The sequence below is a fragment of the Podarcis melisellensis genome (genome assembly GCF_964234715.1).
Source record: "Podarcis melisellensis genome assembly, chromosome: 11".
In the NCBI taxonomy this organism is placed as follows: domain Eukaryota; kingdom Metazoa; phylum Chordata; class Lepidosauria; order Squamata; family Lacertidae; genus Podarcis; species Podarcis melisellensis.
This window is the reverse complement of record NC_138543.1, coordinates 40628321-40655716: the sequence shown is the minus strand read 5'-3', so window position 1 is coordinate 40655716 and position 27396 is coordinate 40628321. Positions and strand designations below refer to the sequence as shown.

At 41.0% G+C, this 27396-nt stretch overlaps 1 protein-coding gene across 2 annotated transcripts in view; it reads left to right on the top strand.

Moving 5' to 3' along the window:
• The first annotated feature begins 7458 nt into the window (after positions 1-7458).
• The window catches only part of MAP3K1 (mitogen-activated protein kinase kinase kinase 1), a 61597-nt gene continuing 41659 nt past the window's right edge, over positions 7459-27396 (top strand). The window contains exon 1 of one of the 2 annotated variants that reach the window (XM_081929552.1): positions 7459-8103. In XM_081929552.1, coding sequence (XP_081785678.1) covers positions 7529-8103 — 575 coding nt within the window. In that variant the 5' untranslated portion in view covers positions 7459-7528. The remainder of the gene's footprint in view (positions 8104-27396) is intronic. The other variant, XM_081929551.1, reaches the window with a different exon arrangement.

Sequence of the window (27396 nt, the reverse complement as noted above, 5' to 3'; positions counted from 1 at the left end):
TTTTTAGCCTACAACCATAGTGCGGCTCACCACTGAGACTTGGCCTAATTTCTATGTTTACTGCTGCTTGGGTGTCTGTGCTTTCCCTGCCTTGTTGTCCTGTGGATGCTGCAGCTGCTATTGGTGGTTGTTTGTTCCCTGGGCTGTTCTTGCCAGTGTCAGCAGCAGGATCAAAAGGGAGCAGCTGGAGGAACAGAGAAGAGGAAGAACATTTTTTTTCTGAGGACTGTTTTAGTCCTTCTTCCTTAAAGCGCTGTTGCTGGGATTGTAGCCTGTTATTATTTAGATTGCAAGCACTACAGAGATCTCACTGTAGGGGTGGTTCACAAGTGCATTTGCTTTTCTCAATGCCGTATCCCTTGATGCCTTGCAGGTGAAACATGTGAACTGCCTGCACTGAGAATTATTGTGCTTGAGGTGATGTCAGGTTAAAAAAAAAGTTCTGCCTTTGGTATTTGGATGCATGATGGTTGCTTCACCCATTCAGTATCATTTGGTGCTGCTGTCATTCTCTGCTTAGTATGCATATATGTAGGACGTTGCCAAGGGGTTGCAATAGTAGCAAAGAAGGGGAAGCATCCTGGAAGACAATCAAGCATCTCTCCACCTCTCCTCTCCCACTTCCCTAAGCATCCCCACATCCAGAGGCTAATAACATCTCTTGCTGATCCATATCTGCCATGTTGGTCAGCAAAAACTATACTTCAAGATCAGCCTTGGCAAACCTCGAAATATTGTTGAACTACAACTCCCACCAGCCCCTGCCAACTATTACGTAAACAATTGTATAAATTGGAAATACTGAAACAGTGACCATGATTAGTGCCATCTAGGCTGAGGACAAGCCAACATTTTTAAGAGAGTTGGAAAATGGTTTGAGTGAGGATTTACTTCCCTTTCCTCTTCTTAAAAAGAATTCTAGTTTTTAGCTGGGCGTTACCACCAGGGCTTCCATTTGATGTGGCCATCTACTGCAGGACTCCTTCAGAATTTCCTGGGTAGATACAGCATGTCTCATCCTACTTCATAGTAAGACAGTAGGGCAGTAGGCTTTGTTGAAACCGATGGACTTAATACTAAGTAAATGTATGTTGTACTGTAATCTCAGTGTGCTCCTGAATATAACTTTCTCTCCACAACTGCCACTACATTCCAAATGTTGCATGACACCAAGCTTAGGGTGCCGGCGAGAGTCTTATGTTACCCAAACAGCCCTGGTTGTCGCCACTTGTAATTCAGAGGGAAGTTACACGCTGGAAACTGTTTAAAGTTTCATGTTACACCAAGGTACTATATTTGAAGTTTAAAACAACCAGCTGGAGATCAAGAAACCGAGAGCCCCCTGTGACTACATTGTTTAGGAATACACTAAGGGCATTGAGAATGAATGAATTCTCTGCACATTGTGGAATCGGTCCCAGAGTAACACAATGTTTAGGTCCGTAAAAGTTTTTTTTGTGATGTGCAAGATGACATGGTGTTGGCGAAAGGCAAGCAGACCTCCAGAAACACCCAACAATTGGTGCAGCAAACTTGAATCTACAAGAATCCTGCCCCATATGTAAAAGGACCAAGGAGAGAGGACATCAGGGCACATTTTTTGGATGCCATGGTTTCTGACTGCTGAGGTAATACTGTAAGACCATATGAGTAACACTATGGGGCCCAGGAAGGAGGATTGCAGAGGTAGCTATCTACCAGGCTAGTAACTTCATCTGCTAGGATGGAAATGTGCTGTCTGAAGGTTTCCTTCCTGAATATCTATGGTTCATAAATGTTAATCATCCCACTTCCAGTTGGTGGAGTTCTGTGTTGCTCTTTCCAGTCTCTCTGCCTTTCAATAAATGTGTGCTGAAAGCAAAGAGTAAGGTTACCATAACTTCCGTTATAAAGCTTCGGTATGCTGATGATAACGTAGTGTGTGCACATTCAGAGGATGACCTCCAAACCATCCTAAGTATCTATGCAGAAGCTTATGAAAAGCTTGGCCTTTCGCTCAACATCCATAAAACCAAAGTGCTACACCAACAGGCAGAAAACAACCCCTCTGCAACACCACAAACCCAACTCAATGGTGTAATATTGGAAACTGTCAATCACTTCTCCTACCTGTGCAGTTATCTTTCCACAATGGCTGACAATTATGGAAACCCAGCACTGCCTGAGCTCTTTGAGTGCAGCTTTCTCCTGATAGCAGTGCAGAGTGTGTGAGGACCGGAACATTCACTGGGAAACCAAAATGCCTGTTTACAAAGCTACTGTACTACCAACCTTGCTCTACACTTGTGAAACATGGACCACTTATAAACGCCATCCCCAGCTCCTTGAAAAATTCCATCAATGGTGTCTCAAAAAAATTCTACATCTCACTTGGTAAGACTGGCAAACTAATTTCAGTGTACTGGAAGAAGCAAATGATTTGTCAGTGTTGAAGCAATGATTCTTCAACATCAACTTCATTGGACTGGTCATGTTGTCAGATGCCTGATTATCATCTTCCAAAGTAACTACTCTATTCCAAACTTTAAAATGGAAAGAGTAATGCTGGTGGCAGTGGCGGAGCTTCATGCTCCGGCACCGGGGAGAGGAGAGCAGGCGGGGGTGGGGCTGTCGCCTGTGGGGGGCGTGTCCTGGGGCGTGGTGCACTGCCTGCAGGGGCATGGCGTATGCTCTGGGGGCAGGGCATGCTATCTGCAGGGGGCAGCTGCGATGGCACCCTACCGGGATCGCACTGCCAGGAGTGGTGCACTCCCCCTGCACTCCTCTTCCTCTGCCAGTGGCTGGTGGTCAACAAAAGAGGTTTAAAGACTCTGTCAAAGCAAATCTAAAAAAAGTAGGGTAAACACCAACAATTGGAAAACACTGGCCTGCAAGCACTCCAACTGGAAAACAGCCTTTACCAAAGATGTCATGGGCTTTGAAGATGCTCAAGCTCATGCTGAAAGGGAGAAACATGCTAAGAGGAAGGCATGTTTGGCAAACCTTCACCATGATCTCCCACCTGGAGACCTATGTCCCCACTGTGGAAGGACGTGTGGATCCAGAATTGGCTTCCACAGTCACTTATGGACTCATTGTTAATACCGTGTTCATGGAAGACAATCTTACATGGCTACAAGTGATCATCAAAGACGAAAAAGCTGGTATGTGTTTCCCAAACAGCACCTCAGTCTCAGCAGCCAGTCAGCTTTTGCAGTGGTAGAACCAGTTGAATAAAAGGTTTGGCAGAGATCTACTGGAGCACAATGGCAGGAACATTAAGAAGACAATTAACAGCATAGCCACCATCTTTTAGGGACCCTCCCCACAAGGTATTGGGGAAAGAATGGGAAGGCTTTGTTGATGCCATGGTGCCATGCGGTATTTTTTAAACATATATATATAATAGAACTGTAGCCTTTATGCCAAATCATTCCAAGGCAGATTTCCATAAGTTATAAAACTCTGTTAATCCTACCATCATTTACATCTGCTTAAAACTGCAAGCTAAATAGCAGGGCATGAAAAATGTATCTAACCCTTTCATTTTCATTCTATTTTCATTTTGACAAAATGGTAATAATTACATTAAAATTCTGGAGCGAGATATCGTAAATTCTTAAATGTAGATTATCATGTTAAATCATGCAGAACCAGTGGTGATTTTTAAAGACACATTCCTTTAAAAATGGGAAAAGATTGAGGTAAGGCAGATAGTTATTTTACTAGAGCTGAAGATGCTTAACTACGGGCTGGAATTTTAAGCACAAATGCTTGCAAGGGGAAGTTACATTTATATTAATACAACTTAAGAAACACAGAGCTGTCATCAAATATGTGTCATTTTCCCTCCCTCTATAACATGCAGTAAAATTTACCCCATATATTGATATTGTTATCTTATGTGGTTCCTTGTCTCAGCTCCACATTAGCTGCTATTCTCAGGAATAGAGAAATGTATGGCACAATGACATCAAAGTAAGTTACTACATGCCATTATTGCAGAAACACACTCAGTTGGATATATTCCATTTTTGGCAGCAGCCCCTAAGTTTGTTGTGAACACCCCATTGATGCCTGCCAAGGGCCTTGCTTTTCTTAAAAAATGAGGTTTTTGTTATTGTTTAGTTGTGGTTGCCATTGTGGGGGTCTGTTTTTATTTCTTTTGGTGTGTGTAGAGTTTTTATGGGGGGAGTTCTGACAGTGGCGTAGCGTGGGTTGTCAGCACCCGGGGCAAGGCAAGTAATTTGCGCCCCCTAACCCGGTAGGGGCAGAGAGCTGCGAGTGCGAGCGCCCCCCCGATGTTGCGCCCAGTGCGGCCGGCCCCCCCTGCACCCCCACGCTACGCCACTGGGTTCTGAGCATCACCAGTTTTGCTTTGTGAGATGGGTCTCCCCCTATTGTGTGGGCAGGTGATCCCTCCCCCTACATGGCCTGATCCCAGGTGGGCAACTGGCTGAGGTAGGCGGAGATCTCCAGGTATCGCACCTGGGGAAGGTGAAGCCAAGCCTGTGCTAATGGTGCCACATAGGGTCCAGGGGGCTGCACACGACCACACGAAGGGCGTCCCCCATTTAATGTGGGGAGAGGTCATTATGATATTTACAATAGTGTATTAGGTTTGTGAAATGGGTATTTTGTGATACTCACAACAGTGTGTTAGGTTTCCAGATATGTCCCTGGCCCAAAACGGTTGGGGGCCCCATCATAAAGTAATGTTCTGTCCTTATTTCCATTAAAAAATATGTTTTTCAAACAACAATTAACCAGTATTAACACAAGTAGATATAATAATGATATAAAGTATATACAATATAAAGTAGCTATATTGATTCAATGATTTTTTAAAGATAAAATCTGTTTCTTCTGTACAAAAAGATTTCCATTATTTTCCTGTAACAATCAGTTTTTAATCCCCCCCCCCCCCGCTTCCATATGGTCAGCTAAATTCTTAAGCTTTAAAGTGTGCTTTATACTGCATGGAAGATAAATTACTTTAGAGTAATTTCTGATCAGAGTCAAAATCAATATTTTTCAAAGACAGATACAGTAAATGGAAGTTATACATTTCAGCAAAGCTATTTTTCAAGTTTTTTATATTTGAGGTTTTGGTGGAAGATACTCAGTTGAATATATTCCTCAAGATTCCAGTTTACACATTTTTTTACCTGCAAAATATTACACTTACTTTAGCTGTCTAAAATAAGAAATTCAATCATATCCTGGCAAATTGTGGTTGCACACTTAAAGTGGATTTGGCACTATAATGCAAGAAGCCATTTTTTCTAACATATCAGGTTTTTTTTACAGTGTCTGGGAAATGTACTGGAAAGTGTACGATATTGCTTGATAGTGTCACATAACCTCCTGCAAACAAATCAGAATGAATGCTCATGGAACAGTTACCATTGTATAACCTCCCTACAAACCTGGTGTAACAAATCAGCATGAATGCTTAGTAATCATGGGAGCAACTTTTTCACTAATTAAATATGTGAACGACTGCGGCAGGCAGATGGGTTGGTCCCTTGTTTTTCCAAACAGTAAGGCTAAGGACAAATGACACACACCTCATCACTGTTTCTCTGAGCAGATGGGAGAAAAGGGCAGAGGAGACTATCAAATGACATTCCAGAGAAACTAAGAATGGGATTGGCATGCGTAACACTCTAATGTTGCATTACATGATTGCTGAGTTGCAATGTCAGGATGCCACTCTGCCTATTCATGGGTTTGTGCAGGACTTGTCAATGACAGTGGGCTCAGCAAAGTTCAAGGATGCAAATCTAATAATTAAAAGGAGTGTGTGTCCTTTGATGTATGGTGGCTGAGAAATTACAAAATTGTTGGAAGATATTTGAGATTTTTACCCTTGGTAAAATCGAAGGGCCTTTCATGTCATTAGGAATAACAATGACTCATTTGTTTAGCATGTTTACTCAGAATTCAGTTCTATTTGAATGCAAGGAACTTACCCCCAAGTAAATGTACACAGGACTGCAGCCTTGCAGTATAATCCTTTATGTTAGTCTAATGTAAGGTTACCAGACGTCCCCATTTCCCGGGGAAAGTCCCTGGATTTACAAATTAATCCCCATACAAAATGCATTGAAATTGAAAAGTGTCCCTGGATTCACTGAAAAAAAATCTGGTAACCTTACTCTAAAGGCATGAATGGTCTCAAGCCCATGTTGTCAGATGCATGAAGTAAAACCTTAGTTGGCATTTATGTATATGATGAAGTGGGCTTGAGTCCACAAAAGCTTATGCCATGAAACATTTATTAGTCCTTAAGGTGCCACAAGATTCTTTGTTGTTTTTGCTGCAAAAGACTAACAAGGCTACCCCTCTGAAAATACCTATACGTATCTGCTCAGTAAATTTGTGTTCATGTCAGTGGAGTTTACTCCCAAGTAAGGGTCTTACTCCTTTTCTGTCATGATGCTGCATATCTACCACCCAATAAGGTCAAGCTATATGGATAGAGATCCAGAGCAAAAAAAGACCACTGTGAAACAAAAACTTTTTTAAAAAAAATAGCGGGGGGGGGGGTGAGAGAGATACAAAATTGTCCAAACCTTGAATAAGTATTGTGAGAATGATTTTTATTTCATGAAACTTATACACCACTCGCTTGTCAAAACAAAACAAATAAACAAGCCTCAAGAGTGGTTAAGAGTGGTTAAGAAAGAGAAAAGCAAAACTACATGCTCTGAAGTTAGATGCATCTAACTAGGGTGGTACTTGACTTCCATAAAAGGAAAAGGGTGTGAGGCCAAATGCAACACATGCAGCAGAATAGAGTGGCAAGAGCCCGGAGGTGATGGAATGGGAGGTGCCGCTTCTCACGTGCAGGGGGGGAATTCCGCATTTGGAAATGGAAAGATTATTTCAAAAGAGACAGACAGACAAACAAACAAGGTACCACCAGCCTGGATGTTGATATTTAGGAGATATGAGAGAGAGAGCTAATACTGCTCGTCGTTTGAGTGATACCAACATATATAATACACATACAATATACAATTCTCTCTCTGTCCATCTCTCTCTATATATATATTAATGGGATTGCAGGAGTCAGCACCCTCTTCCCTAATGTTTTAAAGCAGGGCGGCTGACAGAGCCAGCCTGGCTGTGGGAAAAGGACGAGGAGGCGGAGGAGGAGCGCTTTTTTTCCCCGACACGGAGCTCCCACAGCCAAGCCAGTACCTGGCCGGCCTGAGGCGGCGTTGAGAGAGAGGGGCAGGCCCGGCCGCGAGGCGCGCCTCTCCGCTCCCTGCCGCCTACCTATCGCCTCCTTCCTCTCTCCGTTCTTCCCGCCCCCTCAACCTGGGCCCGCCCAGCCTGCGCTCCTCGCGGCGCTACGCAGCCTGCGCAGCCCGCGCCGCTTGCGTGCCAGCGGCCGCCGGGCCGGGCCATTCTCCCTCGCTCTCTCTCCTCTCCTCTCCCCTCCCTCCCCGCCCGCCCGCGCGCGCCTCAGAGAGCCCGGTGCGACTGGCTGACGGGAGTGCGAGTGGTGTGTGGGATGTGATGCGAGCCGCCAGAGAAAATGGCGGCGGCAGCAGGAGGAGGAGGAGGGTCGGCGGCTGCTGCGGCGGCTGCCGCTGCTGTGGCGGCTGCGAGTCGCATCTCCTCCTCGGTCGGATTATCGTCGAGTAAGGAAGCCGCCGCCGCCGCCTCCGCTTCCCCTTCCTGCTCCGTCCCGGCCGCCCGGAGCCCGAAGTCTGTGAGGAGCGGCGGGGCTGGGAGCGCTGGAGGCGGCGGCGCGCTCCTGACGAGAGACCCGGGCGGCGGCGGCGGCGGCGGCATTCGGGAGCCTCGCTCGGACTGGAGGCGGAAGCAGCTGCGCAAAGTGCGGAGCGTGGAGCTGGACGGGCTGCCGGAGCCTGCCGAGTGCCCGGAGCTGCCCCTCTGCCTCTCGGGAGCCGCCTCCGCCGCCGCTTCTTCCCCGTCGGCCGCGCAGCCGCGCTCGACCCCCGGCAGCCCCGCGTCCTCCCCCAGCCGCGGCTTCCTCCTCGCCGGCTTCCCCGACGCGCCGCTGCCGGACGCCGCGAGCCAAGCTGCGGGAGCTGGCGCCGCCGAGAAGACGACCGTGGAGCCGCCGCCCCCTCCGGGCGGAACAGGGTGAGTGTGGGGGTCTGGTTTCGGTCGGGGCAGGGCAGGGCGGTGACACTTGGGAACGGCGGGAGAGACCCCCGGGCATTGGGCTGGGCCTGTGGGGACCCCGCTCGGCGGGCAGGTGCTGCACGGGAAGGAGGCGTGCAATGCCCGGGCGCCTTTGCAAGCGCTCGCGCTGAGCCGCCTTGCCTGCGGTAACTTAAAACTCGTGCAAGCTGCACGGTGAGCTTGGGCTTCGCCTGGAAAACTTGCCAGGGGTCGCTCTCGGCTGCACGGCCGGCGTGCAGCGCCGCTTCTTTCCCGGGGAAAGCATTGTTTTGGCACCGTGGCTTTTTCCTCCCTCGCTACCTCGGTTGCATTTCTTCGTAGGTACCCCCGCGCGCCTCCCCCCCCCCCGGTTTTTCGCTCGAGATCGTTGGTGTTGCAAGTGCTGGGAATGTGTGGGCGCTGCGGGGCTAAAGGCTGCTTGATATTTGCCCAGCGACTGCAGAGAGGCTTTGAAGTTTGAATTTGTCCTGCTGCTGGTGGTGGTGGAAGAGGAGGAGGACCCAGGACCGGATGTATCAGCCATTCAGTTGCAATGCGGTTAAACCCGCTAATTCTGCAGGCAGTTCTTTTCGCTGTGGGCAGGAGGATCCGGAGTTGTGGGGGGAAGCTGCTTTAACGTGCGTTTCTATTTAAACAGTATTTCGGCTTCGTTGACATGCATATCATTTAGCAACCTGGTCGCAGTTTGCAATCCCCTGGAGTTGCCATTCTTGATATTTAAGAACCACGATAGCGTTTCTCTCTCCCGCCCCCGGTGCCTTGTTCCACCTCATTGCAGCTTGAAAATGCGGAACTGTTTATTTATGTGGGTCTTCTTGAGAGAGAATGCAATGTATAGACATGCATGCCTTATTCCCTATTTGTGCTAAGAAACTTGCAGTGCGATGTCAGGTGGCTCACGTTGTAGGAGATTGTGTGCCATGTTTTGTTTCAAGCGTTGACCTTGCAAAATGTACCCTGTTCTTATTCTAGAGAGAGAAGCGCAGGTTACAACTGTGGCTATTAAAGTAAAAAGCACAAGATGGTTGGAGTGCCTTTTAATTCATAGCTGAAACCATTCAGATTTCCTGTTGCTGTTTTAAACCGTGTAGCCTTGCTGCTTTGGATTGGCACATTTGGTCTGTTTGCCCTCAGAAACTTTGTGCTGTGGGTTGGTGGTGCAGATCTTGCTATCAGTGCACACTGGAAAAGAGCTTAATCTGAGAACAGCAGACCTGACTGCTCTTAAATGAGGACTTGCAGTCTGATCATAAATGCATTTCCTCTGAACCAAAACAGACTAATTTTAGTAGGACCAACTTTAGTAAGCTTGCTTAGGTTTGCAGCATTAGTGCTAGTATCAATGCTATTTTTAAAATTACTGTACAACTAAATGTAGACCTGTGTGACAGTAATAAATTGCTCCCTGGAGGCTTAACTGATGGTCAGGGACTGTTTTAGCTTTGATACTAACAACTATCCATTGTGGCTCTTAAAGTCTTGTTAATTAAACAGACACCAACATTCTAGTAAACAATAGCTCTAGTAATGGTCCACTGATTAATCAACAGTGGCAGACATACTCATATTGATTATATGCAACTTGCAAAAAAAACAAAACCCAAACAGAGGAAATGATTTGTAGTCAGTGAAAAACCTTCCCAGTGCACATAAGCTAGTTGAGGAGGCTTAGTGCTGAAACATGAATGAAATGTTTCTGGGAAATGAACATTTTGTATTGTGCTATTCTGTATCTTGCAATACAGCAATACATGGTTGCAACAGAGGAATAATGACAGGTAAAGCATTGGCAAAAATGTATCTTTCAAATAGGATTCTCAGGTTCTTTTTTCATTTATTTAAGCACTTGCTGCATTGGGCGAAATCATCAATGTTGAAATGTTGACTTACTGCTCCATATATGGGAGAATCTTACTGGATATCCTCGTTACACTTTCACACACACATGTGAAATTCACTTAAATTTATAAATCCTTTAGTAGTTATAGAAGAGGTTCCAAGAACATTTGTTGTAATGGTTTTCACAGGTTTGATAGGGTCCATTATATAGCAATATAATATTAATATTAAATACCAGGTGCTTCGTTGTGTTTCTACAGTGCAGTGAGATCAATACTTGTTAATTAGCCTATAGTATGCTTAACCTCATTCCTATATCTAGAAATTTTTTTAGCTGTAGCTTTTTTACTTATTAAATGTCTAATTTAATATTGCCTTTCTGGAAGAAGAGGCAATATCCTTGATTAGTTCATGTTGACGGATAAGACATTAAAATAACCATTAAGGAAACAGGCTTTTTAATTTTAAAAAGTGGGTGAAATCAAGTAGCTCCAGCATTTTATCTCTGAAAATACATTAATACAGTACAGCTTACCTTTGCACAGAGAAGCTGTAGGCTTCAATCCTGTAAGCAGTTTATCGTAATTCTACTGAAATGTCTCGTACAAAGGGGGAGTGTAGTACAAAGTACAATTCCTACGTGAACTTGTTAATACTTTATTGCTAATATTTTTAAGCAGGCCGGCTGAGATTCCTTTCAGCCCAATAAGCAGACCGTGTGCTTCCTCCAAAGCCCTTGTACATTTCACATCTATGTAGTATTTTTTCCCCACAAAGAAAAAATTCTGCCAAAATATTGTACATTGCAACAATTCTGCAATGTGAAAACTATGGGATAGTTGCAAGTTATCCTGTTACAGTATTTTAGAATTTTTTGATAGTTTAGAACAAAACAAAATGAGAAATGGTGCCATCTAGATTTGCAAATATATATTGAATATGGCTGTGGGAGCTGAAGTAGCTCACCTTGCCTTAAGAAGCAGCTAAAATGGGAGAAATGTTTTTTGTTTTTGTTTTGCTGTTAGCAAATATGTACAGTAATGTATAACTGGTAACTTCACTTTGTAGAGTCCATGAAACAGTAAGATGAAGTTTTTCAAATGTGTGGCCATTGCATAAACCCCACTTAATAGGACTGATTAATCCTTCCCAGTTGAGAGCACTTTCCATGGGAGAACTGGGAATTCAAAATATAGGTAGTTCATTTAGCCAAAATGAGAAATGCACTGCTGGGTGTGGTGCTATATGTTTTATCAACTGCAAGCTTTTGAAGTGAATCTGCAGAGCTCCAGTAAAATACTGTACTGTAATTTTATTTGAGTAGTTTGTGTGTGGTGTGGTGTGTATGTGTATGTGTTTTCATAATTTCTTTGTCATCATTTCTATCCTATAATGCCATGAGCACAAATACACTTTACCTGGGTTGTTCCATATAAAATCTAGAATTCCAAATTATTATTAGTCATTTATACAGAATAATTTCAGTTGTAGTCTTATCTACTAATTCACATCTGTAATCCAACTAAAATCTGTAATCCAGCTAATGCTTCTCTGTGCATCAATGTCCATTTTCTATATGTTTGTTTTGTAATTGCTGTGTATTTATTTATGCAGTATTAAATGTTCTACTAGTCCTATCAAAATTATTTGGAGAAGCAGCAGCTTATTAGCTTGTCTTATAAAGCTATGTATGTGATTCAAAGTGGTTTGAGAGATCAGATCCTGGGTCACATCGTACCTTGTTAAACAAATGGTGGGAAGACCTTCTATTGTCACGCCTTGTTCTGAGATTGATTTCTGAATTACTGATAAAAGGCTACATTTTGCTTATCTCTACTGTCAGGTTTGTATCTCCCTATAAACACAAACTTGCATCATTGACAAACTTGTTAAAGCTTTGGTTAGAGTGTAACATATTGGCAACATATGCTTTTAAGTATCCCTAGGAAGCCATTATGCAGCTTAACGTCTGGTGATAGTTGTACAGTAAATTAATGTATAGTTGTTTTCTATCATAGATTGTATTTTAGCTCATCTATTGTGAACAGAAGGGATAAAAGTTGCACTAAGATGGATAAAGTACAAAATACATAACATCCTTCTGTATTATGGAACACCAGCTGCAAAATTAAGCTGTATTTATGCTGATTGCTGCAGGTACAGTCATACCTCGGAAGTTGAATGCCTTGAGAGTTAAACGTTTTGGTTCCTGAACACCACAAACCTGGGAGTGTTCCAGTTTGCGAACGTTCTTTGGAACCCGAATGACCGACGCGGGTTCCACGGCTACCAATTGGCTGCAGGAACCTCTTGTAGCCAATTGGAAGCCATGCCTTGGTTTCCGAACATTTTGGAAGTCAGACTGACTTCCGGAATGGATTCTGTTCAATTTCTGAGGTACAACTGTATACAAATAGCAACAATACAAGAGTAGGTATACAATAGCAGGTATACAAATAGCAACAATACAAAGGTAGGAGTTCAGATTTGGCTTTGGAGGGTTGGGGGGGCCACCACCATTTTGGGGGTGTTCATGGGGTGAATAAGAAATGGAAGTGCAGTTGTGCCCACATAACAATGCATGTAGAGCATTGGTTACAGCCTGTTGTAATTAGTTTAAAACAAATAAATTTTAACTGTTCTGCCAGTTAGTATGAATGTTTGTTTGGAAATGATACCTGAAACGTGATGTAAATAAATTATTTAACCCCACACTTATTGGTACATCTGATCAATTGGAGGGGACTTTGTAGGCCATCTAGTGTAAGCTCTTGCTTGATGCAGGAAATTCAGAGCTAGAGCATCTCCAGATGGCTGTAACACCACTTATCCCTGATAATTTGCATGCAGCTTCCAGAACTGGATAAAGGACTGTTGATGAAGTCCGACTAGGACAGAATAAACTGAAGCTATTACTAGTAGTGGCTAGGAAGCTATGATTCTATTAATGCAGCCCAAAATTACATTAGCCTTTTTTGCAATTGCTGAGTCATGCTCAGCTTGTGATAAATTGCAACCCCGAGATAATTTTCATATGTACTGCTGCAAAGCCAGGTATCCCTCATTCTATAACTTTGCATTTGGTAACTTTTTGCCTGCATACAGAACTTTGTGTTTGTACCTGTACTTCCTTTTTTTATTCATTGCAGCCCAGATTGCCATTCTTTCAAAGTCTGAATCATCTGCTAATCACTGCATTTTTTGCTTCTGGCTCCTCACCTATTCTCTGGGATTTTTGAAAAATGATAGAAAGCAATTCTGAGTGTACAGAATTGATGTTGCCTTGATTCAGATACTTTTCCTCTGCTTAGTTTCCTCTGCGGTTCATGGCTGTAGTGGCTGATGCATATACTAGTGAATCAAAACTCTCTTGACCCTTTTGCATGTTTCAACCTTTCAAACAAATTGGCTACTTGCCTTTTAAAAAATACTGCATGAAAACACTGCATGAATATTATTGTATATTCAATCATTGCTTTATTAATTAAAAACAGGATCTTCAGGGGAAATCATTCAGGGAGCATAGATTACATCATGGGGAAGACAGCCAATCAGGGTGGTGAACTGACAGTAATTGCTACAGATGTGTGTAACATTTTTTCAGAACTTTAGGATGGAGAGGATAAATAGAATATATTTTAAGGGAACACAGTCAGGCTACTTCCAGAGTAGCTTGTCCTTCATATAGCCCTGATACTTGACTCATAATCATTGTGATTATGAGACTGTTTCTACCTATGCAGAAACTTCCTTGGATAAGCAGTAATGGGGAGACTAACATTTTAATTATTTTGATGATATCAATCATACCAAATGATAATGCAGCTGAGGGTTGCTTCAAAAAGTGTACTTGTATTCCACACAATTATTTTCCCACATATAGTTTTTGGTGACAGCTGAAAGCCTTCCTCTTAGCTTCAGGCCTTTGGGGAGTGAAGAGTGAGTTACATAGCCATAGCTTTAGGAAAGAACAGATGACATGGTTTGTATGCTGTCATGCTTGTCTTCAGGTTTTTGTTTAACTTCATTGTGTATTTTTATTGTTGTGAAACCCCCCCCCCCCCATTACTTGCGAATGAATGGCGGGATATAAATTACATAAATAAAAAAAATTGTTGGTACTTGTGTTTTTGAGCACAATTGCTTGGATACAATTCTGAGATGTGTAAACATTCCTTTGACATTGGCCCTTGTGTGACTCTCAGGACAACTTTCCTAGCGGATTTGAATTTATATGCCCTATTGATTCAGTTAAGATTTACAACCAGTTGTGGTTGGGTTTTGTTTTGTTAATTCAAAATGTTAAAAAGGTGGATATCTTAACTTACATTTAAGGACAAATATGAAGATACCTCATGTCTTTTCTTCCAGCCCTGAGGAGACAATGGAGTCCTGGGTGTGTTTAGAATTTTATGACTTCTGTAGTGAGAGAGTTAGTATGGTGTAATGGTTAGTGTTGAACTAGGACCTGGGAGACTAGGGTTCAAACCCCCATTCAGCCAGGAGGTTCACCTGCTGATCTTGGGCCAGTAACTATCTTATCAGCCTAAACTACCTCATAGGGTTGTTGTGAGAATAAAAGGACAGGAGAGAACAATGTACAGTGTCTTGAGTTTCTTGGAGGGGAAGACACAATAAGTATGTAGTATATGAAATATATTAAAATAAATAATTATGGGCTTATCCAAGGTAACTGGTCAGAGACTTGATCCTCACTGGAGCAGAGAATGAATTCAGTTGGTTTCCCTTCAGGTAATAACATAAGGACAAAAGAATAGCCCTGGTCGATCTGACTAAAGACCTAACTAATTTTGCTCACTATTCTCATGGTGGTCAACCAAATGTGTGGTCAGCTAAGACATAAATACAATGGCTTTCACTTGAGCAAGTGGTATTCAGATGCTCCATGGACCAAGTCTGCTCTAGATATCAGAAGCATGAGAATAATTGTTGGACAACAAAAAATAATGGAAGGTTGTTGCTTTCATGCCCTGCTTCTGGGATTCCTGGAAGTGTTTGGCTGTTTATTGTTTAAAACAGGGTGCTAGATTAATTGGATCCCTGTTCTTATCCAGCTGGGCTGCTCTAATATTTTAAGTGTGTTGAACTATATGCCCATCTTGGTTTGATTTAAAAGCTTTTTTTCCTGGATTATGCCTAGAAACTTCGAATTCGTTGCTTCATAGCCTCACGCCTAGATTACTATAATCATCTATCTATATTTGAAGCTATCCTTTACTTAAAGTGGGATTGAGTGACCCTCCAAACAATGTTCAAAATTAGCCAGACGCCAGGCACATTTTGCGACTAGCGCAGGTCCAATTGCAACCATGTGGCGATCTTGGGATGCCAGGTTGGTGACTGAGGAAAGCAAAATGGCACTTAGAGAAGGATCTGAAATATTTTCCTTGAAGCTTAAATTAGCTTTATCCTGGATTGTTTTATTTGATGTTTTAATGTGTTGTAGAACACTTTGAGATTTGTTTTTTGAAATATAAAGCAGCATAGAAATGGAATGAGTACTACTAATACTAATAATAATAATTGCATCGGTGTGCGTGGGGGGAACAGTGGCTAGACATTGCATTGTGGCAACTGCAGCCTAGGTTTAAGGTGCCATTTGGCAATTAGATTATATATCTGAGTTTCAGACGCTGCCTCCAAATGTCATTTGACTTCCAGCTCTCATCAGCCCCAGCCAGCATGGAAATGGTCAGGAATGATGGGAGTTATGGTCCATTCCACCAACATTTTTAGAACCATCGGTTCCCCATCCTTGGCTCTCGCTCAGTCAGTCTTGCAAATAAATAAATGCTTGACAGAGGTGGGAAGTGACCTTGTATTCTGGAGGCAATCTATTTTTAACTTGAGGCCACTATATTTTAAGGATTTTTAAGGAATTGTGGGAGTTTGTCATCAAGAGCTCCTTGCGTCCACAGATCACAAGGATTTGTTCCGAAAGCAGCAAGGCTATCTTCACGTACTTCCCGGTGGTTGATTATTATAGAATCAGTTCTTCTTGTGCATGCCTGCTTTTTGTAGCATCCATGTGATGTCTTTTCCACCAGATTGCCAGCCTGTATTTCTTCCTCATTGAATTTGAGTCTACCCTTTCCATTGAAATACCAATAAATTAAAAATAACTCTGTTGCCAGTATTCTGCTTGCAGTATCAAGCCCCCATGTGGAAGCATCCTTTCGTCCTATGTATTTCTCTCCTATTCACCATCTTTTGCTTCAGAAGGAAATGCAACACCAAGGAGGTTAAGAAGAAGGAGATCAAGAAGTTTCTTGCAAAGACAAAAATGCATCTGGGACATACTTTTTATTGTGCGGAAAGCTAGTTGTGCTACCACTTCTACCTTCTTGATTGGGTGCAAATTAGTAGTTGCATTTATTATTGAGGAGCAGCATATGCTGGAGAAAATTTGTGCTGAGATGTCACAGGGTAAAGCTGTTATCAATGGATGTTCCATTAGGTTGAAATAACTAGTGTGAAGCAAAGGAAAAGCTAAATAAAGCCATTGTGAAATTAGGGAAATATTTATAGTGTTTGGGGAAATGCTGTCTGTTAACATATCTTTGGTTGAAAAAATTGTTGAAACATTCTAGCATTCTGTCTTTAGTGTGCAGCAAAAAGAGAACAAGTTATAAGAAGCACTGATTTGCAACTAGTCAGATCAGTGATTTAGACCACAACCACACAGGGTTGCACAGAAGTGTGCGTTCAGCCTATGGTCTGAAGCATGGACCAGAATATCAGGAGACCATCTCAATCATTTTATTTATATACTGCCTTTTCAAAGTTAAAGCTATGCTCAAAGTGGCTTGCAACATATAATATTATGTAACTACAAACATAACAAAAGTAGTCATAAACAATCAATCAAGAATCAAAAAGTAAACAACAAAATTTCCACATAAATCATAAGATCCAAAATAGAGATACAGAAGTCAACAGCAACAACACACCCACCCAATGCCCAACAAAAAACCCCTAAACAATACCCCAGCATTGTTCAGCAGCCTCCGCTGTTGTAGCTGGAGTCAGTCAGTCAGTCAGCCAGCCAGGGCGTCACCCTCCCAGTCCAGGTGGGGAAAGGCCTAAAAGGCAGGGGGCCAGTCTTCTAGGACTCATAGCCAATATGCAGTCTTTAAATATCTGAGCTAGTTTGTAATTTGAAAATCTTTTCTATGCTTTTAAGTATGTATTATGCTATGGAAGCTAATGCATTTTAAGCTCTCTCCCAAAATCCATATTGGTTGTTGTTCTTTTAAAGCCAGTGTTGTCTCATTTAGGAGGGAGTTCTGCAAAACTGGATCTACAATACTGAACTATGAAATGACATATGAGTATCTTTTATTCTTTTTTCTCAGTCTGGATGGATGCAATAGGAAACCATGTTTCCTTTTCCCTGGTACGAAAAGGGTATTCATATATATTAGGGCATATTATTTTTCTGAAACAGAATAATCAGTCTTATCCCACATGTCCAAGAACAGAGGGCCAATTTGTGAGTTACTTTTTTTCCAGCATAGATAACAATGAATCAGTCTTCTAAGCATTTATGGAAATGGTTTCTTAGAACTGGATGCACACCTTTTACTTTTGTAAGCATGCAAATAAAATATGATGTGGTGTTCAACTTCTCTGTCTTGAATAAGATTCTGTATGTATAAAAGGTAATACTTGCTTGTGTGAACTGATTAAGACCATAGCATTAGTGCACATCTGAACAGATCATTGACTTCATGGTGGATGGCTTGCAGAGCTTTATGGCTTGAATGGTGGAGCTGCTCAAACATAAGCCTGATAACTTACATGATTTTTGTGACTGCTAAGCATATTGGATGAAATAATATTTTAAAATCATAGTGAATATACAATCACCTACAAAATACCAAAAATTGTTTCTGTTTACCACTGCTTTTTCCTCATGGGGAGAGGAGTCTTCCATCTCATTCTGAGCTTTGGACAACTGCTTTTAAGTCCTTTGCCAATGGATGTGAAGGCAGGGAAATGTCTTGAAATGTCACATCTAAATAGGCTGCACATTGAGAAAAGAAAAAGGAAGAGGCTTAGATGAAGACAAAGTGTAATGCCTAATTTGTTTGTGTGATACATGCACACGCCTCCTTGCTTATCTTTCATACCCTGTGCCCAGGCATTGGTCCCACCCCACCCCTTCCTTTCTACAGTCTTCTATCTTAAATAGGAAGTGTTACCTTTAATATCATAAAGGTACGGTCAAGAAGAATAAAAATTGTACCCAGTTGCTTGTCAAGAAACAATTCTACCAACTTGTGCATCTCACATCAGGTTTACAGTTCCATATTTCACTAGTTGCAAAGGGACATTAACAGCTTTCAACATTCATATTTTTATAGTAGGTTAATAGGTGAAAGGAAAGTAAATGATGACCATTAATGTAAATTTGCTTGAACTGGTTATATGCTCAAAGAAGGAAGGATTTCCCAATTTTGTCCAATCCCACCCCCCAATTTGCTTTACATTGCACAGTGCTGTTCTTTGGTAAGCATGACACATGCTGGAAGAAGGCAGCCACCCCAATCATAGTAAGCCTAATTATTTGTCAGTATAAATATTGAGCTGTTGCTTGGTAAGAAACAGATGTTTCAATTTCTGCCTGTGGCTCTACTCCAAATGAAGGGATCTTCAAGTGAGTTTAAGAAATGAAGCCTTTTATTTCACAGGAGGCAAAAAATGATGTGAATGGCTACAATCAATACTCCGTGTCTGTGTTGTTCAATAACAATGTATCAGTTGCTTAAAGTAAGAAAACTTTAAATGTCCCAACCACGACACATCTCACTTGAAGGAACATCACATTTTAATTTTTTTAACTGGCATAAAACTGGATTCTCTCAGCTTGCTGCAACACCACCTGTGCTGTAGTGCACAGAGGGTACTTTGCCTGCCATAATAAATGTGTTAGTCTTTAAAATTATGTGAGATTCCTTTTTTTTTCTGCAACAGACCAGTGCAGCTACACCTTCGGAAACTGCAACATATTCAGACACTTAGTATTCATCATTCTGCTGGTTCACACTTGAAACAGTTTGTGCCAGGGTGGGTAACCTGTGACCCTCCAAATCATAGAATAATAGAATTGGAAGGGACCTCGGGGTCATCTAGTCCAACCCCCTGCAATGCAGGAATGACGTTTGACTCCACATCCCATCAACCCCAACCATTGTGGCTAGTGGTCAAGGATGATGGAGGTTATAGTCTATCAGCATCTGGAGGCTCATAGGTTCCCCATCACTGGCCCTTGCATGCAGTGCATAAGCCCCCCTTATAACAATTTTGAAACATAATTCTGTGTTGCAGTATCTTGCTACTAAATAATTTGGGCCCAATAATCCATGCAGTCAGCGATCCATTCGGACTTGTTGCTAATCATACACTGAGTACAGTGAGTGAAGCTTTTGCTGTCTTCATTTGCATGTAATGTTAATCCTTGTCATAGAGTTTGAAGATGAGCTGCAGCGAGCTTTATGTTCATGCACTTGTCCTGCCCCCTCCTCCAGTATAGGCGTAAGGAAATAAGAAGTACGGTACCCATTATGGTTGAACCACAATCAGTGTTGTGTCCAAACTCTAAACTGTGGTTAATATTAATAGTTTGTTGAAGCAAACCAACTTCATTACCCTTGGTTTGAAGTTGGCTTGCTTCGCTTAAAGTCAATCATAGATTGAAGATAAGCTTGTAGTTAAGCTCAAATGGAAACAAAAGCTTATGAATTCCTCCTCAGAGCTTGTAATAAGAATTAGTGTATGAACTTGAGGCTTGGTGAAACTCAGCCTTGTAATGCTAAACTGTGTTTAGAGTTACAGTACATGTGAATGATACCATTGTGTCTGACCTCCAAAGAATGTTTACAGGTAACCAGTGATGAAAGTGGGGGGGGGGGGGTTAGTTCCCTAAGGGAAAATAAGGGAGTTCTGCAGTACTAGTTATACTGGGTGATAATTTCCATTTTTTTCCAAGCAGAGGAGATTGGGTCATGCCAAATACTATAAGTTATCTGCATTTTTAAAAATGCCAGTTACAATTTGCATAGAGTTGGCACACTGAAGTACTGCTTGGAAGAGCAGAATTATGATTTACAAGTTGTTAGCTCGCTTTTGATATCAACAGATTTGTTACAAAAGGACAAACATAATAAAAAGAGGGAAAACAAAAATTTAAACCATGAAGTGTCACAGCCTGGAAGGACAAAAGTACAAAGATACAGTGTAGCACCAAAAGGAATAATAAAGTATTAACTCATACAAAGGTTCCTGTTACAATTCTGATGTTTAATGTGCTGCTGTGGCACTCCATAGTTGTACAGCTGATAAACATCACTTTTGCAATATACCTCTTCGGCTAAATATTCTATATTAAAGTCTCAGAATTTGAGCTTTGTAAATTAGCATCTTACCATAATACTTGTTGGGAAATAAAATTTGCAAGTGCATATTGAATTTGAGTCCAGATCCTTAAAATGTCAGGCGATGTCAGCCTTGCCTAGTTTTTGTAAGATTCTCCCACCTCCCTCGCATACTACTAGTTGTCCAGCTTGTGCATTTATTTCACTGCTAATACAGGATTTGGTCCCCATTTTCAATTGTCTCTATTTTTCAAACACTAGTACCAAGATTTCTGTGGTGCTGGCAGTAATTATTTGGTTAAACGTGCACACAGTTCCTTCCTTATTAGTCATATTTATTATATTTACAAATGCAAGGCAGCAGCCCCATCTGCCCTAGCTCCCTGGATACATGCTGGATGGCTGCAGAAAGGGAAGTAGGACACCTGGAGACTCCAGGATGGAGAACACTGAAGTAAAAGAACAAAGTTCTGGGAACTGAGATAGTATTGGAACAGATTGCAAGTATCATGTTATGTGTCTCTTTGAAAATAAAACATCTCTTTCATATATTCTATCTATCATCTATCTATCATCTGTGTGTGTATAAAATGACTTTTTGATAAGTCTTCCACATATTCTTCATGTGGCAGGGGACTGTGCTTAAAACCTTCACACAGTGATCACTTCCCTATAACTGGTGCCACAGTTTTGTTGCCAAGCCACACTTGCTACATAAAATTAGATTAACAAATAGGAAACAGCTCTTACATTTGATGGTGCCCTTTGTGGCAAAGTACTTTGATAGTCTCTACAATGGAGCATAAATTTCAGCCCTTAAAACAGATTCTTTGATTTACCAGTATGATGCATTAAAACTTTGGGTTAATAATTCAAGATCATTTGGAGAGAGAGAAAACCGTTTATGTGTTAATCCACTTTTTTAATCACAGGTAATTTCTAAAAAATGTTTAAAAATAAATAAATAAATATTTAACATTTATACTCCCCCTCTCCCCACACCATCTGGAGAAATGATGCTTGGCCTTCTTTTACAGAGGCTTTGTAAATTTATTAGGTAAAATAAGGTAAGCAAAGAGCTTTGAACACTCAAAAGAGCAACATAAATGTTGCTAATACTATGCTTGTACATTGATTAAAACAGGGCGGGATAAAAAACAGAACATTAAAATTATTAATAATTAATATATGAATAATTTAAGTGTAATAATAAATACAAACCCGTGGACCTGAGATGATGTTTATGAACTGTGGGGTTTGTATTTCTAGGTGTCAATTGCTGCCTTTATTTCTGCAGTGCTATAGTAACTAGGAAGAGATGACCAAACAATCCCTGTACTATCTGCCTGCTTGTGTGTGGTGATAAGTGTTTACTGGGTAAGGTGATGTCCTAACAGTGCTATTGCTACATGTTGACTGTTGCTTTACATGTATGGCCAATGCAGCTGTGGCAGCTGCGTGGGTGATTGGTGGGTGATATGGAGTTGCCATGGACACTGCAATTGGCTATTGGCTGCCTTATTAGTGCTTGTTTCTACAGCAGCTGTTGTGCTTCTAATTTTGCTGCCAGTTGGAGCATAAGATAATAACTACATGATCCCAGCAGTAGTCCTGGTGCAGCAGTGGCCATAGTGGATCAGACTGCATCAAATTGCCCTCGCCATTTCTTTAAAAACACTCATACACAAATCCAGTCAATATAAAACTAGTAGAAATGTCCCCCAACACTGCATTCATTCTAATATTAAGAGTTAAAACATTTGTTGCATTTAATTTATTCCTGCACAAACTCACTTAGAGGTGGAAATGTGCATCCTTGGTTATTATGGTCCAGATGTTCTTTCATCAAATATTTGCAAATTGCAATAGGTGAAAAAGTCTGACATTCTAACTATGGTTCTTGGTTTTCTTTTTCCTGTGGCCTTCATATTATATGTAGGAGTTACGCCACTTGTTCAAAGAACTGATTATAATTTTAAAAATCGTAGGAAAACAACAACTCTTTATTGGTCAAGTGGTTAACCTTCCGAAATATATTCTCCAGATGCCTGCAGTTAAGCTCAGCCCAGGTGAGCTTCCACATATGTAACTTTTGGCCTAGCTGTAAAAGGTCCAAAGTCTTGGAAGTGTGAGTATAATTAACTCATATGATCCCTAGACAAGTTACACTTTTCCGCTGGCTATGTATGCTCATTATCTACGTCAGATTAAGGTCTGGCTAAACTTTCTGTAGAAGGACAAATTCCAAGCCATGCATCATGCGGAACAGGAGAAGAGGGGGAGCAAAGGAACTTCTTGCCTGTTTCACTCTGTCACTGTGTGATCAATGCTACATACAGGTCATGTCTCGAAGAAAGTAGGGAACCCTGACTTTAGCCAGAAGGGGACAACTGTCAAGCTTTCTTAATAAAGAGTGGGTGCTAAACTTTGACTTTCTTACTCTGTCCTAATGAATCTTTTGCATAGTATATTAAATAAATATATACATATTATGAACACTTTTGTGGAGTTTCTATCTATAACAATCATGGTTGCTGAGTATCTGCACATCCATTTTTCTTTTAAATAGACTTTCTGTAATGATTAAGCCTACTGCCATTCATAAACAGCTATTCTCTACTGCTGCTGGCTTCTTTGAAGGCTGGGAAAAACTTGGTGTAAATAAGAAAAATTCCAGCTGCTTAGAACTCACTTCCATGGGTGAGAACCCATTGCTATTTGAACCCTAAAGCATAGGAGGTTGAATAATTTGAGGATATCTTTTGCTGTAGAATTGAATCAAAGCAGGGATGGAACTGATATTTGACAGTATGGTAAACTAGAAAGAGAGTTGTTAGCCACTCTGACGGGGGGGGGGGTAGAGCACAGCTACCACTTAAGCAAGTGGTGGTGCCTGGCAGCCAGAAAAGGGAGTTGAAGACTGCTCAGAGCCCAGGGCCCCCACCCTGACTACAGATCTTTCTGAAGGGGAGTGTATAGGGGCAATTCAGGGGATTTTGATTAGACTGTAGTGTAAACCCTCAATTTATGCAGGGATTGCATTCTGGGAATCACACTTTTATACACACAAATTGTGTATAGTCAAAGTATCCCCCCCCCCCAGATGTCCCCATCCTTTTCGTTTTCCTTTATTTTTGCCAAGGGCATAAAGCTGAATGTACACAAGTTAAATGTGGATAAGTTGTGGTCTTACTGTACACAATTTATGTCTTCTGTGCTGACTGTAGAATTAACAACTGTGTAAGATGTAACTCTGCTGTAATGAAGCTGTATCATTGTGGTGGTTATCTCATAATTAATAGCTGATCACTGTTTTGGCCATATTTAATGGACTGGCTATAGCTTATAAATAGCTTGGGCCAAATGGTTTAGATAGCCAAACATAAACAGAAGAAGATGCTATTGCCATGTGAGGACCAAACTGCATGTTATTGCTGGGAAATCCATCATCTATTGGTCTATATGTGCATACATACATTCAGGACATGTTTATTGACTACAGCTGGGGGGGAATGGACACACTGGTGTTTTCATTAGGGAAACTGTGTAGAGTGCTGCATGAGGTCTTTAGCAAATGTAAATTGCTGTAGAAGAGCTCATCCTTGAGCATACTCCTATAGAGAAGTTCACTTTCCCAAAATCTGCTTTAAATTGTTAAAAACAAATGAAAAACGAGCCATAGATCCTGGAGAATTAAAAATATTAAATGATGAATTCATGGGTGCTTTTGGGTTTATTTATTTTTTGAGACAGGGTGAATAAAATATAAATGACTCAGCTACTACTTTTTCATTCCCTTTCTCTTCCTCCCAATTTTTAACTTTTTCTGCCATTTGTGAAGTGGCACAAGATAATTTTAAAGGCTTAGTTACCTTTCTTAAAAGATAAAAAGAGCTATACAACAGACATTTCAGAAATAAAGAGTACTTCTATTGTGACATTAGTACACAATTATCAAAAATTATTAAAGTACCTTCCAGATGAATGCCTAGCTTATACCTTGATTTTAACTGCTGTTGGCAGCTCTTCCATGCGTTATCTAGGTTGCATGCTGTGTCTGCATTTTTTATTTTTAGATTTGTTCAGAATTCATATGCAAGAACACTTTAGTTCTTGGGCTATTAAATCAGTTTCTCCTGTAGCAGGACCTGTGTTACTTCATATTCAAGCAACAGCTGTAAATATCTGTAGTAAATTGTAGATTGTGTTACAGTAGTTCAAAATGAAGACAATGCACTGAAATAAGCTATAATCAGCTGACCTTGGTTGCTTGTTTTCCTGTTTCTATCAAAATGTTGCTGCTTTCTTGCTTCCTCTAGACTTTCTACTCCAGTGTTATAATTATGACTGAAAGGCTTTCATGGATGATGAATTTTTCATGGAATTTGATATCACACATTAATTTCTGTATTGAGTGTGTCCAAACATACCTCTTTTGTTGTTTATAACGCTTATGTTACTATTTATGTCTCTGGTCTGGTCTTCTACACTATGAACCATGTATTAGGACTATGACACAGTTTGATAATGTGAGCAATTGATATGTGTGTAAATGTACATCTTCCCTTCACATTCAACTTGTTAGGGTGCAGAACCTGAGAGAGACAGTGCTGCTGAAACATACCAGCATTCTGTATGGTCAACATATGTTGACAGTGTAGTTGCTGTTTGGTGCAATGGAATAGTTGTGTTTGTACTGTGCAAGAACAGAAAAGCTAGATGTGTGCTGTCAATGACCATTTTGTGTTCAGTTCCCACCCAACCCTGCGTGTTGGTGGAATGCATATAAGTGCACCCTGCCCCGTACCACGCCGCCCCACCCTTTTAGTGCCATGTTTAGTGACATTCTCGGCTCACTTCCAGGTTTGGCGATCATGCCTCATTCAAAACTTAAATCAAATATATGCAACAACTTTGAAATATTTCCTCTCTCTACTAGTTACATTATTGTTGGGGTTCTTTATCTTGGTTATGCTCTGGTCATGAATGGCATGGTGGTTTGCCCATATAGCCTTAACACACGGTGGGTGTGGGTGGGTGTGAGAGAGAAAGACATGAATGTGTACCATCTGAAAATGTGACCTTTGTAACTCCTTTTGTATTTGTGGGCTGCAGATAATGGTGCCTGGAAATGAGAATTTTAGTATTTGAAATAATCCATTTTAAAATATAGAAATGCTGCACTAATTGTGAGGTAGTAATGAACATCATCATGTAAGGCTCCTGTAGAACTGCAAATATTAATCAGGATATGATCTTAAATCTAGGAACTAGCTTTGGAAACCAACACTGACATATCCAGATTTCAGTAGCCATGGGGGGGGGGGGTTAGGTCAGTGAGAGGCTATGATTTTGCTTTCAAGCTTTAATTCCATGGAAAATGATATCTCCTCAACTTGGCTATCTGATTTTTCTTTCATATTTTCACTATCAATATCCTAGCCTGGTGTAATACTCCATGCAGAAAATCTACAGCAATTAGGATATGAAAAATAAAAGTTTTCTTTGAGCAAATACTGGTAGATATGATGCACAGAACCCAAATAGTATAACACTACTAAATATTAAGAGAGCTTTGATCAGGAACGGTACATGAAAGTACATTTTTTTATCAAAACACTGCAAACTAAGTGAGTTATACCATCGGCATAACCATGCTTACATTTCCTGTGAGAGTAAATAGACGTGTGGCTTGCATGTCATGCTATTGTCAGTTATCTGCAAAAGAGGGAATTGCCAATACTTTATGTTAAGGAGTTTCAAAAGCCCTTGGAAGATATAAAAAGATAAATAGTGAACAATTTAGCCTATCAATCTGTAGCCAAAGGTCATAGACATAAATGGTGCCAAAAAAGGCAAAAGCCAGACTGGCAGGATTCCAGGTAACCAATAGCTTCTGGGGTATCTGAAATTAGAGTGACCATCTGTTCCATAACCTTTCTCTAAAAGTGAAGATTAGAAACAAAAGGGTAACTGGCATCAAAATATAGGATTTTGAGCTGGCCTTCAATCTTCATGGCATGCTGCTTTCCTGAAAGAGAAGCATTGTTAGTTCCAGCTAGCAGAGAACCTAGTTTTTTTACAGATTAAAACCAGTTATAATTGGCATAGGTTATACTTGCAAGTGGATACCTGCATACCTGCAAGCATCTCGGCAACACTATAATGAATCAAGGTATCAGACTTGGTTTGTCATGTTTTGGGGGGATTGGTTTTAAATTATGGCTTTGCAGATTGCCAGTTCACAATAGTAGGGGTGTTATGACTTGATCAGGGTGAAATGCCCCCAAACCCTCTTTTCAAGTAACACATTAGCATACATAACTGGCAGTCCTTATCTTGAAAGTATTGTGATTTGTGATCCTTGAAACAAAAAAGTGAACAGAAAGAACAGAATGCAAGAGATGTTAATTTCCTAAGCAATTTGTTATTTAGGAAAATGCTCTTCTACAGCCAACCAGTGTCAATTTCATTTTGTTTGAATTTGAGTTTCACGAAGGATTACAAAAGTATGTACAGTATAATACTTATTAGATGAAACCCCTCATAAGAAAATTGGCTATAATTGTGTGCTATCCTGGGATATAAATGGGAAAACTGTTTCTAGAGAGCCATTGTGATGGTATAGAATAGTGTTGTACTTGGATGGGAAGGCTTTGCTTAAATCCTGCTTAGCCATGGAGCTCCCTGTATAACTCAGAGAGAGAGAGAGAATGTGTTTGTCAGAGTCTTGACCAATTTACAGGGTGGTTGTGAGAATAGAATAGGATAATCCCTATATCTGACTTACCGAACTCAGAAGAACAGTGGATTAGCATATGTGCTGGAAAATTAATTATAATACACTGAATCCAGATTAGGGGAAGCTGCTTCATTAATTTAAAAATAATTGACCAAACTTTTGTTTGTTGAATGCTTTCTGTAAATTGCAAGAAGACACTTTTAACTGTGTTGTACAAAACTGGGAACCTGACTGTTATTGTCACAAGTACTTGTAAATATTTAGGACTTCATA